The sequence below is a fragment of the Aquarana catesbeiana genome, linkage group LG05 (genome assembly GCF_042186555.1).
Source record: "Aquarana catesbeiana isolate 2022-GZ linkage group LG05, ASM4218655v1, whole genome shotgun sequence".
In the NCBI taxonomy this organism is placed as follows: Eukaryota; Metazoa; Chordata; class Amphibia; order Anura; family Ranidae; genus Aquarana; species Aquarana catesbeiana.
Window position 1 is genome coordinate 77,905,874 of NC_133328.1, and position 16,410 is coordinate 77,922,283.

The 16,410-nt window shown below is 43.8% G+C and overlaps 1 protein-coding gene across 5 annotated transcripts in view; it reads right to left on the reverse strand.

Annotated features, from left to right (window-relative positions):
- PFKP (phosphofructokinase, platelet) overlaps positions 1–16,410 on the reverse strand; it is a 144,347-nt gene that overhangs the window by 87,392 nt on the left and 40,545 nt on the right. For all 5 annotated transcript variants that reach the window (XM_073629896.1, XM_073629897.1, XM_073629894.1 and 2 more), the window contains exon 3: positions 643–720. In XM_073629896.1, the coding sequence (XP_073485997.1) occupies positions 643–720 (78 nt within the window). The remainder of the gene's footprint in view (positions 1–642; positions 721–16,410) is intronic.

The following is a 16,410-nucleotide window of genomic DNA, read 5'->3' on the forward strand; positions in this document are numbered from 1 at the left end:
TAATTGATAAAAACACATACATTAAAGCCAAATTCCATGTAAATCTTTTGCAGTTTTGGATAGAAAGAAGGGTTAGCTCCTAAGCCTAGGTTCACAATGATGTGAATTTACAGTGGGTTAGATGCGTTTAGGAACACACAGATTCGCAGGTCATGTAAAAAGTATAGTATTCCATGGCTTTGGTGCACATCTATGCATTGCGAATTTGGTGCGAGAAAAAAAAGGGTCGTGTGCATGTTGACTGCGGGTGCGATGCAAATTCCTATGGTGCAGTGCGAATTTTATCTTCATAGGCTTCAATTGAAATTGCAGTAAACTCGCAGCACACAGTTCACATCTCTGCGAATTGTTCACTGTCTGCCTCCTGAAATTTGCGGTAAAATCACGGTAAATTCACAGCTGTTCACCTCAAAACGCAAAGCAAATTCTCACCTCATACAGGACAAAAAAAAACAGCTCAAATTTGCAGTACTGTGTACATAGGCTATTGCCCCCTTTGAGGAGATTTTCCTCCACTTCCTGTTCTGTATGAGAACCATCAAATAGAAAGTGAGGGGAAACCTCCCCACAGGGTAACAAAGACAGCAAAAGTAAAAGAAAAATTTGTCTGCAGTTAGAATTTTTTTTTTCCTTACTACTTACCACCTGCAAGATGCTTGACACGCTCTCCCATGATACCTCAATAATATTGTCTCCACCATCCACCATACCCTGATAACCCTGAAAGATGAATAGAACAGTATATTATTTACACTTATAGTTATACATATAGGAACAAAAAGGTCTTAATTTAAAGAACTGGATCACAAGATCTCTGGGCCACAGTGAGATGTACTGTATATAATGATGTGGTTTATGCTTACTTTCATGTCCCATAAATCTTCAGAGGCAAATTTTGGATCCCAAGTGATAGAGAAATTGCATATTACACATTTCCTTTCTAATATGGTGGCTCACTAATGAATTCTAAGCCTGCAAATCTTGGTTAAGGGGATGGTTACCGTAGCTGACTCATACCAAAGGAATGTCACTGCAAACTGACCAGGTCCTTAAAAGGGCATCTTGTTCTAATGGAAGTTGGCTTGGGGGTTGGCCATTCCTTAAACACAAATTCTATATACTATAGTTATAACTTCAAACCGTCAGTCTCACATCAGAGCTGCCATTAGCCATGTGTCTGAACCTGGTCGGCCACGCTGTGAAAAGAGGGCAGGGACTCCATGGGGAAACAGCATCTTTAGTTAAGTATTCTTGTCATATTTTCTAATATTATCTGTATCTGTCATTACTTTTAATAAATGTTATACTTATATTTGTGTGAGCTCTCTTTCCACATATTGAATACAACCCCAAAAACATAAACTATCACATGACCATGACAAAACACCAAGACACTTCTGTCTTATGTGTACTGCTCTTCAACCAATGTGTTGGTGAATTTTAATGGGCATCTATGGGGCTGACAACTCATTCTGGCTGTCTGTAGAGCAGAACACAAAGGGGGTTATTTACGAAAGGCAAATCCACTTTGCACTGCAAGGGCATTTGAAAGTGCACTTTGAAGTGCAGTGACTCTAAATCTAAGGGGTAAATCTGAAATGAGAGGAAGGTCTGCTGATTTTATCATCCAATCAAGTGCAAGCTAAAATGCTGTTTTTTATTTTCCTTGCATGTCCCCCTCGGATCTACGGTGACTTTAATTCCAAGTGCACTTTCAGTGCAATTTCAAGTGCACTTGCAGTGCAAAGTGGATTTTCCTTTAGTAAATAACCCCAAAGGGCTGAAGTGTGCCAAAACCTGAACTTTGCAGCAGAAGATCCGTGGGTGGAGAGGTAAGCACAAAGGTTAAGTGTGAAGCACACCATACACTGACCTCACTTCACTTGCAATCCTGCAGTTCTTATCAAAAGAGTAGACTCTTTTAGATAATGAAGCAACTCACTCCAACCAGTTTTAAGACAACCTTTGCCAACTGGGCTGCTTTAATGCATTGCAAGTAGTAGTCTAAGGTGATTATCTGGTGGACAAGCTGCGAGATTCGTGTATATCAAAGAACAGAAACAAATTCTCTACCAGAGAGTGTTTAGTGAGAGTCACATTCACTGCTTTATAAACAGAACATGAGTGTTATTTGCAACACAAAATACAAAACAGCCTAAACTTTACAAACAGAGATAATAATATGTGCTACAAGAACTGCTTACATGCATGGCAGAAGGTCGGCCAGCTTCAGAAACAGCTATACAATTTTTAATGAGTTATTTAACCCATTCAGACAAAAAAGTATTTGTTTAATATTATTACAGGAACTAATATAGCGCCATCAATTTACACAGCACTTTACATATATATTGTACATTCACATCAGTCCCTGCCCTCAAGGAGCTTACAATCTAAGGTCCTTAACTCACATTTATACATACACATACTAGGGCCAATATAGACAGGAGCCAATTAACCTAGCAGCATGGCTTTGGAGTTTTGGAGGAAACCGAAGTAAACGGAGGAATCCCACACAGGCACAGAGAGAAAATGCAAACTCCGTGCAGGTAATGCCGTGGTTGAGATTTGAACCAGCGACCCTAGTGCTTTGAACCAGCGACCCTAGTGCTTCGTTCAGAGTTCCTCAACAGAATGACTGTCTTCAAAGGAAAGGTGTGGCTTCAAGAGATCCAGTAGTAATTGAGCTCATGTACCTTAATGTAGGTCTAAACTCTGAATGGACATTTAGTTTGCCAAAGGGTTGTGTATCTTAAACAATTGCCATGTTGTTTTACACTCTTTACCTTTTTTCATCCTTATCTGCATCTCAGTGCTGCTGATCTCCTCCAGCCCTTTTCACTTCCTGCACATTGTTTCTCTAGACTGGCTTCCTGATACTGAAAACAGTAGACCGTGGCTGCACAAACTGTGCCACCATGGCTGCTTGCAGTCTTTATCAGATGTGACAGAGTGACATGAAGGAGGACCGACAAACCATTCCATTGGCATCCTATAATAAATAGCAGTGGTGACAGGTGCTTGATAATTCATAATTGGGGGGGGGGGGGCGTCAAACCAATGCCACCCCCCTAGACAAGGCTGTTCTCCCTGGGAGACAGACATGAATGTGGGTAACACGGAGAATAAACCCGAGGGAGGCGTACGGTCTCCTTACCTTAGGAGGCAGATGTCCTGCCCAGGATGACTCTGATCTCCCCCCCTCCTCCCTCCCCTGTCCGCGTCGGGGAGTGCTGGATGACTGAGCCGGATGCTGGATGGTAAGCCATACCTGGAGTCCAACTGTGGCGTCTGGTGGGTCAGTCGGTCTTCTCCCCCGGCCGTGCGTCTCCTCCCTCTACACCCTTGGCCAATAAGATCACTTCTCCTTTTGGCCAATCAGGAAATGGGTCTCATGACCTGCTTCCTGATTGGCTGGGAGAATCAGTGTGAGAATAGCTAATATTCATTCGCTATTCTCACACAACTGGGTGGGCTCGGAGCGCAGTGCTCTACGTCCCGAGCCCACCCTTTTTTGAAGCCTATTAGAGCCTCACGTGTTTAACAAAAAAAACTCCCTCATTGGAACCCAGGCGTCCGGCAACCTCTATGTAAATTAGGGGGCCGGACACAAGAAGAGGGGGGGCAGCTCCGTGTGCCCCTAATGGACATCTTGCCACTAATAAGTAGTGCCTGGTAAAGGACCTTAACTCATTGACGCCAGCTTCTGCTGGGATTTCTAAAAGTTCACCTTTACAGAAAATTTGTGAGGTGAACTTACACTGGACCCTGTCCCCATCGCACCCGGTTCCGCTAACCTGGAGTCCGCCAATCGTCTGTTCTGACAGATCGGATAGCCGCTTTACCAGTCAGGGGATTTGAAGTCCAGCGGCTTTCTCTCCTCTTTGCCCGCGGTGACAGGACGGGCTCTGCTGGTTCTGATTGGTCAGCGCTGCCCATGTAACAACGCCGATCAAATGGAATGCTCTTAAGCGTACCTCCTGATGAGTTACGTTTAGGAGATTAAGCCAAGGGGATTTGTAAGCCCAAGACCGGTGAAGCGGCTATAAGATGTCTCCTAACGGGTGATCACCGGGCTCCAGGTCAGCGGGATCTGGAGGATGAGGAGAGGATCCTGTGTAAGTCCACCTTACAATGGTGAATTTCCAGATCATGTGGTCGCTGTGATTGGCTGTCAATGAGGTCACATGATTAGGAGCTTCTCCCACCAGCTCCTGATCATAATTAGAGACTGGTCACTGTGCTGGGATTGCATTGTAATCACGCTCTCAGCACAGAGCACTGGAGGTGGCCGACACGTATATTTGTACAGCTGGTGTGCTGACACATATGTGTGTTACTCCATTGGGAGCAGATTAAGAGGTTGCTGTGTTAGCTGCAATTAACATACTCACACGCCCAGTGAATCCAGCTCTGTTCTGCTGGACTCCCCCTAATGACGCGGCACCTCCCAATGCACCTTCCGGTGATGTGGGGAATCCTGCAGCCTTCTAGGATATGAGATGTAGGTATTACAGGAGGCTGCAGGAGAGGCTGACTGGGCCATTCCTGCCTAGACAAGAATGATGGCAGGGGGTGGGCTGGAATATAAAGAAAAAAAAAAAACACACAGAGAAAAAGTTGGCTTTTTGATATTGTGAAGGGGGAAGAATGTGGGGAGACGAAGTGACTGATTTTTTGGAATGAATGTCCACTTTATTGGCAGGATCACCAAGCATTATTTTACTGAAAGGTGCAGATTTAAAAAGATTGAGACCAAATTCTGAACCTACATTAGCAAGTAAAAGTGTATATGAGATTTTAGTGACTGGGTTTTTTGATCTACTTAATTAATAACAATTGTGCAGGCTAAAGCCCTATACACACAGGCCAAATGTCGAGAAACATCAGCTGGTTAAAAAAAAATGGCTGGCATTCGGGACGTGTGCATGCCACCATGTTTGACAAAAGCCAGTAGTTTGGCCGGCTTCTGATGGACAAGCATGATGCAAAACCAGCAGCCGACCGACTCCCGATCAGCGCTCTCAGCCAAACAGCTCAGCAGGGGAGATTGCTATACTAACTTCGCATAGTTCGACTGGAGCTGTCAGGTTTTTTTTTTTGGGTTGAACTAAAAAAACTCATAAGCCTCATACACACGATTGGATTGTTGGCCAACAAAACCTTGGAATTTTGACTGAAGGGCGTTGGCCCAAACTTGTCTTGCATACACAGGGCCACACAATTGTTGGCCAACAATTACGAACGTAGTGACGTACTACGCTGTTTTTCAGCTCTTTAGCGCCACCTTTTGGGCTCCTTCTGCTAATTTCGTGTTAGTAGAAGTTTGGTGAGTGTTGATTCGCGGTTTTCATTTCGCACTTTTCATTTCACGCTATTCAGTTTCTGAATGGACGTTCGTCAACCAGCCATGTTGCGGAATCGGAGGAGATAACGTGTTATTTATTATTGGCCTTTGAAGTTATTGCTTTGACATTATTTTTTTGGTTGAATATTGATTTGATTTGGTATATTTTCTATATTTTTGGATGCATAGAATGCACTTTTTGGTTAAGTTCTATTGGCAGATAGCATGTCTAATTTTATTTGTTTTCTTTTTTTAACGCACAATAAAAAAATTGTGTAGAATAATACTTGGCTATGTGTTTTACTTCAAATGACAATTTGGGAGTAGGCAGTTACATTTAAAAAAAATACAATGTAAAATTGACAAGGGACACCAACATAGTTATATATTTGATATTAAAAACAACGGGATAATGCTGTTGTGGTAACTTGCCCCAAGTTTTCTTTTTTCACAAAATGGTTAATTTAGCAGGTTATTGTACAGCATATGCATATGCATAGTACATAGTACAAATTACACCACAAAACACTTTCCACTATTCCTCCTGAGTAGGGCAATACCACATGTGTGAGACTTTTACACAGTGTGGCCACATACGAGGCCCAACATGCAGGGAGCGCCATCAGCCGTTCTTGGAGCATAAATTACACATCTAATTTCTTGACTACCTCTTACACTTCTGAAGGCCCTGGAACACCAGGACAATGGAAACGCCCCTAAAAATGACCCAATTTTGGAAAGAAAACAACCCAAATGTATAATCTTTGAGGCATATCAAGACTTTTGAACATGTCATTTTTTTCTACAAGTTTTTGGAACCTGTGTAAAGAAAATGAAAACGCATTTTTTTTTTACAGAACGTTGTCCATTTACACAATATTTCTAACACATAGCATGTACATACTAAAAATTACATCCCAAAATAGATTTTCCTATTCCTCCTGAGTACGGCGATACAACATTTGTTAGACTTTTCCACAGCATGGCCCAACATGCAGGGTATGGCTGAGTATGAATGGCTATGGCTAATTGTGGATGGGATGGCTGAATATGGATGGATGGATGAGTATTGCTGAGGAAGGATGGATGGATGAATATGCTGAGTATGGATGGCTGAGCATGGATGGATGGATGAGTATGCCAAGTATGGATGGCTGAGCATGGATGGATGGATGGATGAGTATGCTGAGTATGGATGAGTATGCTCAGTATGGATGAGTATGGATGGGTGAGCATAGGTGGATGGATGAGTATGCTAAGTATACGCTAAGTATGGATGAGGATGGATGGATGAGTATGCTGAGCATAGATGGCTGAGTATGGATGGGTGAGCATGGATGGATGGATGAGTATGCTGAGTATGGATGGCTGAGCATGGATGGATGGATGGATGAGTATGCTGAGTATGGATGGCTGAGCATGGATGAGTATGCTGAGCATGGATGGGTGAGCATGGATGGATAGATGAGTATGGATGGGTATGCTGAACATGGATGGGTATGGATGGCTGGATATGGATGAGGCTGGAATGGGCACTGAGCAGCGCTGTGGGCACTACACATCCAGCCCACAGCGCTGCTGCCACCGATCTCCCCCCTCTCCCCTCGCACTGTACCAATAGATACGGGGAGGGGAGAGAGGAACCAGACGTGATGCCGGTTTGCTTACTAGTGATCGTTCTGTCATTTGACGGAGCGATCACGTGGCAAACGGCCGCATGATCCGTGATGCGCCGGGTCCGGTCACGGACGTTCTCAGGTGTACGCCCCAGGGGGCGCACAAGAGCGGGATTCTGGGAGGACGTCATAGTACGCCCTCCCAGAGTTATCCGACCGCCCTGCAGCCGTCATTCGGCTATGGGCCGGTCGGTAAGTGGAAGAAGTGAATTGTGCACAGCATTTCGAGATTTCATAATTTGCGACGTCACGAATGTTAATTCTCCATTACGAACGCTAGTTTACAAAACCGACCGCTTCGCTTCTGGCTCGTCCTTTCTTCCCAGCATGCGTGTTTGTACTTTGGACTTTTGTCCGACAGACTTGTGTACACACGCTCAGAAAATCCGACAACACACAATTTGTCCGCGGAAAATTTTAAAATCTGCCATCCAACATTTGTCCACGGAAAATACAAACGGTCGGATTTTCCACCAACAGCCTTATATCCAATCCAATTTCCCGTCGGAAAATCCTTCTTTGTGTTTAGATTTACTCATTCTATGTGAGCCCAGCTCGGGTGTCAGAGTTCACTTAAAGTCTGACAGTTATCATCTGCCTGACCTTATACAACCCATACACATATTTCTATCTTGACACCTCCATATACAAGTTTTTATATTTTATTTTTAGACAAACAGATAAAGAAAAAAAATCTCATGAAAAAAAACAATAAATCGAATGAGGACTTTTTAAAATTAACCGCAGAAGCTGGAATGTGCATCACTGCAATTGCTTTATAAAATGTTGTCAGTCTTTTCGCAGCATTGCAGAATGGTAATGTGGTTTACTAACGAGAGTCTGCATTTACATGAATTTTACATAAACTCACAACCCACAGCGGAATACAGCACTTAATGCTATTTCAAGGGTGGCTAATTGCTCTCAGAAAAGATATTTTGGCCACACAGCTAGTTACCTTTTACAGGAAAAATTTTATTATGTTATCTTTAGCCTGAAATAAAGAACAGAGCCCTGCCTTGTGCAGAGTGAGGCCGGGTTGCATCCACTGCTATACTGAATATGTATATGTATTTCTTATTAAAGTGGTTATGGACATGAAGTATGAAGAAAGCATATCCCTCTATAAAGTGTGTACTTTTCTCAATTAAGAGCACTAAGGGGTTGATTTAGAGAGTGCAAAATCTGGTGCAGCTGTGCATGGTAGCCAATCAGCTTCCAGTTTTATTTTTGTTTTTTGTTTTTTGTCAAAGCTTAACTGAGCAAGCTGATTGGCTACCATGCAAAGCTGCACCAGATTTTGCACTCTCCAGTTTTAGTAAGGCTACTTTCACACTGGGGCTGCTCGAGTATTAGCGTTAAAGCGCCGCTCGTTTTAGCGCCGCAATGTTTAAGCCGTGTTTTTCGGTCGCTAGCAGGGCACTTTTAACCCCTGCTAGCAGCTAAAGAAGGGGTTAAAAGCGCCCATATTGCGGCGCTTCCGAAGTGCTGCCCATTCATTTCAATGGGTAGGGCGTTTTGGGAGTGCTATAAACTGCCCCCAAAGATGCTGCTTGCAGGTCTTTTTCTAACGTCCCACAAGCGCACCGCCCCAGTGTGAAAGCTCTCGGGCTTTCACATTCAAGCAGCATGGGTTCTCTACAGGTGCTACTTCTAGCGCTAAAACGCCTGAAAACTGCCTCAGTGTGAAAGGGGTCTAAATCAACCACTTATGCCGCGTACACACGATTGGATTTTCCGACAACAAAACCGTGGATTTTTTTTCTGAAGGATAATGGCTCAAACTTGTCTTGCATACACACGGTCACACAAATGTTGTCGGAAATTCTGAACGTCAAGAACGTGGTGACATAAAACGAGCCGAGAAATAGGAAGTTCAATAGCCAGTGCGGCTCCTTCTGCTTGATTCCGAGCATGCGTGAGCTTTTGTGCAACGGACTTGTGTACACACAATCGGACTTTCTGACAACAAGTGAAGTTGGCGGTAAATTTGAGAGCCTACTCTCAAACATTGGTGTGCGGAAATTCTGACAGTAAATGTTCGATGGAGCATACACACGGTCAGACTTTCTGACAACAAACTCACATCTAACATTTCCCAGCGGAAAGTCCGACCGTGTATACGCGGCATTAGGCCCGGTTCACACTTGTGCAATGCGGGAACCCTGCAAATCCACTGCGAGTTCCTGCATCGCACCTGACTCACACAGTAGTTCACACTGCCATATGCAAACTGCTGGGAGTGTCAATACATTGTTAATGTCACCCCCATTTCAGCTCGCATATCGCACTGCAAACTGACAGTTTGGACACCCATGCGATCCGATTCTGGTGCGGACCAAAAAAAAAGGTCCTGTGCGAGTTTGGTCCAAATGCCATATCAGCCATCGCATCACACGGACATCGCATTTGATTTGCAGTACAGTGAGAATCACATGCGAGCTCGCACTCCACACTGGTGTGAACCTGCACTAAGTGTAATTTCTGTCTGATGCTCTCCTCACTGAGCTCTGCAGAGTGTAACTTCAGCCCCCTTTCCCCTTTTTTCTGACACCTATGGCAAGCTTTATCAATTCTAAAAGCTGAACGGATGTAGAGAAGAGAAGACTGCAGATAAACAGGCACAACTTATGTAGGAGGATTTGTTGCATCTCTGTGTATCACCTGAGGATAGTCACTTCACTGGGTATATGTAAGGGTTTACAACCACTTGAATTATGGGCTTTTATATAACGCTGACAATTGTTTTGGACCTGGCACTTGCGCAGACACGCTGCTAGATCCCAAATACCATCATACTACGTCTTTCACTGGAACATTGCCTCCTGAGATATGTGATGTGGACATCCCGGGGAGGCAAGAGGTGACTGATCCCTATGTCACCTAGGCATGAAATCAGGAACTGGTGGCAGCTACTAATTAAGAAACAAAAGGTAATTTAGTTTTTCTAAAGTCTTGTAAACACAGGCTGAATATCTGCCGGTTCAACAGAAACTGGCTGACATTCGGCCCCTGTGTACACCAGCCTGTCCAATAGAAGCCACAGAATGGCCGGTTTCTGGTGAATGGGCATGCTGGAAAGCCAGCCTCTGATGGGCATCCGATTAGCACTGTCAGAACACAATAGCTCAGTGGGGAGATCACTGTACTAACATCGCATAGTTAGTACAGCGGCTCCTCCCGAGCTCCACAGTTTTTTTTTATTGAGCCCGTTGGGTTAAACGAAAAAAAAACCTTAAAGTGTGTACCAAGCTTTAGGTATACAAACTATCTGTGAGAGGGAGAAAGCAGACAAGAGCACATTCATTTCATTGGGTGAAGGTGCACTTTAAGCTGGCCATAGACATAAGAGTGCAGTGGGACATACGCTTGTCCCTTTATGCCTATGCCAGTGAAAGGGTTTGATCACAGTGGTGGTTGTAGTCCAGAAAAAAAGCATTGTATCACACTGGGTCACACAATGAAGGTGAACATGAAACGAATATGGAAAAGCTAGGACGTTAGCCTGGAAACCAAATGCAGATTAGTCTGCACTATTGTGTTCCCCATAGCTACCTATAGTTGTGAATGTTGGACAGGAGGAAAATCGAGGTGTTTCAGCTGTGGTGATGAAGAAGACTACTGCACATTCTGTGGGCAACAAAGATAAAGGAAGAGGCCAAAAATGGAGCACAAAGAACCAAACGATTAACTGGATGGTAAAACCACAAAACTCAGGCATGCCGAGTTCAGACATGTAATGTGATCAAACTCATTGGAGAATGCTTGGCATGGTTAGCAGCAAAAGGAAACCAGGCCACCAAAGAACTCAATGGTTAGACATCATAAAGCGAACAACGGTCAGAACATGAAATAACTAAAAGAAGCAGAACAAGAACATAACATGTAGAAAGAGTAGGCCTATAGAATCCCCGAAAGTCAGACATGGTCAAATAGATAACATCATCAACAAGTGGAAGACAAGATAGTCAACTGCAACACCTGCCTTGTCTTGGGACATACAATACAGTCGTGACTTCTTCCCCTGCAATCGATCAATGATTGGCTGCGAAAGGGAGAGAACAATCCACTTTGGGTTCAATACACAAAGGGAATATAACAGACTTACAACACGTGGCTAAAGTGTATACATATAAGACCCATTTCACACCCAGGCGCTTTTCAGGCGCTTTCACGCTAAAAAAAAGCGCCTGAAAAGCTCACGAAAACCTATTTCCATTAAAATCAATGAATGCTTTCACACTGGGGCAGTGGGCTGGCAGGGTGGTGAAAAAACACCCCTCTCCATTGAAATTAATGAAAAGCTCTTCAAAAGCGCTCAAATGTTTTGGCAGTTTAGAAGCGCCTCAGTGCGAAAGGGGCCTAATATTTTGAAGAAACCAAACTTATGTCTTGGACAGCAGATACTTCTCAGCCCTTCTTTAATTAGCCTTAAAGATCATTTAGAAACCTGAAATCCCCCCAAGGTATACTATTGCAGGCGGTGTCACAGTATTACATGTGGCTGTTAGAACGAGTTTCTCTGGTTTTCATCTTCCTGAAACATTTCTTTGGTAACTTTCCAACCTGGAAACACTGAGCTGCTTGTTGAATGCTTAGGAATTAAATGCCGGGCAACGTCATTAAGAGTAACGACTATGTCCCCACAACTCGAGGCATGGCTTCTACACACACCCACAGTCAATATTTATGGCCTGATAGGTTTATTGTAGGAAACAACCTCTATAAAAAGGCCTAGCCATGTTCTGTCCCTGGAACGCTTTATGACCAGAATTGCTAAGTTGCTGGGATCTGATAACGGGGGCTTATAAATTATAACATGCTGTGTTCAACAATACCAAAGTGCTGGAGACACCCTATTGTAATTTGCACTATATTTGTGAATGTCCTCATTTAGGGAGCACCAACAGATCCTAGCTATGTAGCAGTGAGGGCTTATTTATACATGCCTTGCCCCCTGAATAGTGATCTGTGGCGTTTGACAGGCGGTGAGTATCTGTTATGTCACCTCCTTGGCACCTGTGTTAACCCCTAAAAACCTGCACCACCAATCTGCAACCACCTAAGGGCTTGTTTATATATGTGTCACATTTTGAAGAGTTATCCTCAGTGGATTACTTTTCAGAAGGCGATTGACAGGTGATAAGGAGGCGCGATTGTGACACGGCCCCATTCAGCTGAATGAGTCACGGTACTGCTGAACACAACAGGGGAGATCATGACTATGGTATTAAATATGGCTTGTTACCTGCTATACCAATAACCCCACCCTTCCATCTAATGACCACACCACGCAGAATTGGAGTAAATTGGACATAGCAGCCATTTTATTAACCAAAATATAAATATCCAATAATTAACATATCAATAACATATCAAAACATAACATCCAGTTTATTAAAGAAAAGGAGCCCTAATGTCCCAATAGGCATAAAATCAAAATTGTACCTGCTAGCCGTACCTCAGATGGGTCCCTACACCATGCCTTTTTGTGCCCATATGACCTAAAAGGACCTTGCACCCTGCCATTTGCCACAACCGGCTCTCCCGGACACTCAAGTCCACAAAATACCCACCAAATGTAGGGCAGGAGGGTGGAAAGTTGTTCTACACTCTTCTTCCTTCCAACTGGAGACCACCCCCTTGTTCTGTCCCCTAATCACTTCCCCCCAAAGCTCAACCCAGCCCCCCTACAACTTTGAACAGCCCTAGGTAATACCCCCGAAACGCCCCTTGCTTTTAACTCCATGTGTCCCAACAATGTACACCCTCCCTGCACCCCGGTCCCCACTGTACTTACCTCTGTGGGTGATGAGTAGGGTTGACACCCCATCCCTTTAAACCCGAACACATATGAATTACACAGGTTCTGAGGATAATTTAATGCAGATAAGGCACCAAGTGAGTTTGATTACCACTTTATCAGCCACAGAACCTGTGTAATTCATATGTGTTCGGGTTTAAAGGGATGAGGTGGCAACCCTAGTGATGAGCCGTCAGTTTCCCCACAGCTGGTGTAGCGGTCCATGGTAGATCAGAGCAATGCTCTTCATGCTGACGATCAGAATCAACGAGTGCAAAAATTGAGGATTTCAAATCCCCAGACCGCTACATGAATTGCATAGGTACTGACAGCTCATCATCCATGGAGGTAAGTACATCAGGGACCCGGGGAGGAGGTTGGGGTGGGGAGGGTGTATGGTGTTACTTCACCTTTTTTCTAAAACTGTAAACTAACACGTTAAAGGGTAGTTGGGCAGTGGTAAAAATGTGGATCAACCATGTGTTTTTACCACCCACCAAACCACAAGTGTAAACCTATCCTTATAAATTGCTTATACATCTCTTCTGTAAACATTAGGGGTAATGGTAATAGGTGCAAAGTACTGTAAAATCTGGGTGAGGAGATTTATCAAGAAGTTAACAAAATCACAGCAATCCAGGGCAAATCTAACTGCATCCTGGTCAGCACAATGCATGGAGTTTGCATGTTCTCACTAGGCTTGCCTGGGTATCCTCTGGGTACTCCAGGTATCCTCCCACACTCCAAAGACACGTTGGTTGGTTAATTAGCACCTGCCTAAAATTGGCCCTAGTATGTCAATGGGGTTGATTTACTAAAACTGGAGAGTGCAAAATCTGGTGCAGCTCTGCATAGAAACCAATCAGCTTTCAGTATTTTTTTCGTCAAAGTTTAATTGAACAAGCTGAAGTTAGAAGCTAATTAGTTTCTTTGCACAGCTGCACCAGATATTGCACTCTCCAGTTTTAGTAATACAGCCTCTGTGTGTGTATGTACGTAGAAGAGATAGGGAACTTAGATTGTAAGCTCCTGCAGGGCAGGGACTCATGTGAATGTACAGTATGTAAAAGTACTAAATCACTGGACCTATATAAATGACTGAAGCCTGATAATAAATAATATGTGGCAGGTGTAACAGTTCACATACATTTAGCTGTTTCCTCTTAGCACTGTTAATATGAATGCTTTTTTTACATATATTTTGTGGCTTCAGTGAGGGAAAAAAGTATTTGATACATATAGTTACATAGTTACTTAGTAGGCGAGGTTCAAAAAAGACACAAGTCCATCAAGTCCAACCTGTGTGTGTGATTATATGTCAGTATTACATTGTATATCCCTGTATGTTGCGGATGTTCAGGTGCTTATCTAACTGTTTTTTGTTTAATTATCGATGCTCCCCGCTGAGACCACCGCCTGTGGAAGGGAATTCCACATCCTAACTGCTCTTACAGTAAAGAACCCTCTACGCAGTTTCAGGTTAAACCACTTTTCTTCTAATTTTAGTGAATGGCCGCGTGTCTTATTAATTTCCTTACGCGGAAAAGTTTTATCCCTATTGTGGGGTCACCAGTACGGTATTTGTACATTGAAATCATATCCCTTCTCAAGCGTCTCTTCTCCAGAGAGAATAAGTTCAGTGCTCGCAACCTTTCCTCATAACTAATATCCTCCAGACCCTTTATTAGTTTTGTTGCCCTTCTCTGGACTCTCTCCAGTTCTAGCACATCCTTCCTGAGGACTGGTGCCCAGAACTGGACAGCATACTCCAGGTGCGGCCAGACCAGAGTCTTGTAGAGTGGGAGAATTATCGTTTTATCTCTGGAGTTAATCCCCTTTTTAATGCATGCCAACATCCTGTTTGCTTTGCTTGCAGCTGCTTGGCATTGCATGCCATTGCTGAGCCTATCATCTACTAGGACCCCCAGGTCCTTTTCCATCCTAGATTCCCCCAGAGGTTCTCCACCCAGTGAGTAGATTGCATTCATATCTACCCTGCTGATTTTGTACGTTTGCCCACTGACAAAGAAATTATCCATCTATAATTTTAATGGTCGGTTTATTTTAACAGTGAGAGACAGAATAACAACAAAAATATCCAAAAAAACACATTTCAAAATGTTACTAATTGATTTGCATTTTAATGAGTGAAATAAGTATTTGACCCTTCACAAAACCTGACTTAGTACTTGGTGGCAAAACCCTTGGTGGCAATCACAGAGGCAGTAAAAAAGGGAATGGTTAGGGTGCTCAGAACTGCAAAATAAAACAATGTCCCTATGCAAAAGTCCAATAATGATGGTGATGGCAATAATATGGAGGTTTCTTTAGTACTTATGGCTGCAGCTTACAGAATGAAGCAGTTTCTATAAAAACACAAACAAAAAAAAAGGCGCGTCTAAGTGCAGAAGTAGACACATTTTAATATCCCCAACTGGATTAAAAACACTTACAAGATAAGAAGGCAAAAACAGCACATCATGAAAATACGTGGGAGGATGCGTTCTGCAGCATTGGAAAGGGCCACAGCAGAAGAAAATCCCCAGGCTGTAGGTGTGTAATCACAGCGGATCCAGTCACAGTCAGCAGCAGAGTGTCCAAGACGCTGAGACGCCGGTGGAACTGACGTAATCGAAGGAGGGGAAGAGAAGACCCGGATGTGATGTCAGCGCTGAGGGACAACAAACTTTTTTAGCCATTTCTGGGATGTACCAATGTCCTCTCCTCTCCTTCTTGAGCATTGGAGGCGCCTTTTTTTTTGTTTTTGTTTGTGGCAATCACAGAGGTCAGACATTTCTTGTAGTTGGCCACCAGGTTTGCACACATCTCAGGAGCAATTTTGTCCCACTCCTCTTTCTCTCCGAGTCATTAAGGTTTTGAGGCTGACATTTGGTAACTCGAACCTTCAGCTCTCTCCACATATTTTCTATGTGATTAAGGTCTGGAGACTGGCTAGGCCACTCCAGGACCTTAATGTGCTTCTTCTTGAGCCTCTCCTTTGTTGCCTTGGCCGTGTGTTTTGGATCATTATCATGCTGGAATACCCATCCACGACCCATTTTCAATGCCCTGGCTGAAGGAAGGAGGTTCTCACATGGCCCCGTCCATCGTCCCTTTGATGTGGTGAAGTTGTCCTGTCCCCTTAGCAGAAAAACACCCCCAAAGCATAATGTTTCGGCCTTCATGTTTGACGGTGGGAATGGTGTTCTTGAAATCATAACCAGCATTCCTCCTGCTCCAAACACGGTGAGTTGAGTTGATACCAAAGAGCTTGATTTTGGTCTCATCTGACCACAACACTTTCATTCAGTTCTCCTCTAAATCATTCAGATGTTCATTAGCAAACTTCAGACGGGCCTGTACATGCGCTTTCTTGAGCAGAGGGACCTTGTGGGCCCTGCAGGATTTCAGTCCTTCACGGCGTAGTGTGTTACCAATTGTTTTCTTGTTGACTATGGTCCCAGCTGCCTTGAGATCATTGACAAGTTTCTCCCGTGTAGTTGTGGGCTGATTTCTCACTGTTCTCATGATTATTGAAACTCCACGAGGTGAGATCTTGCATAGAGCCCCAGACCGAGGGAGAT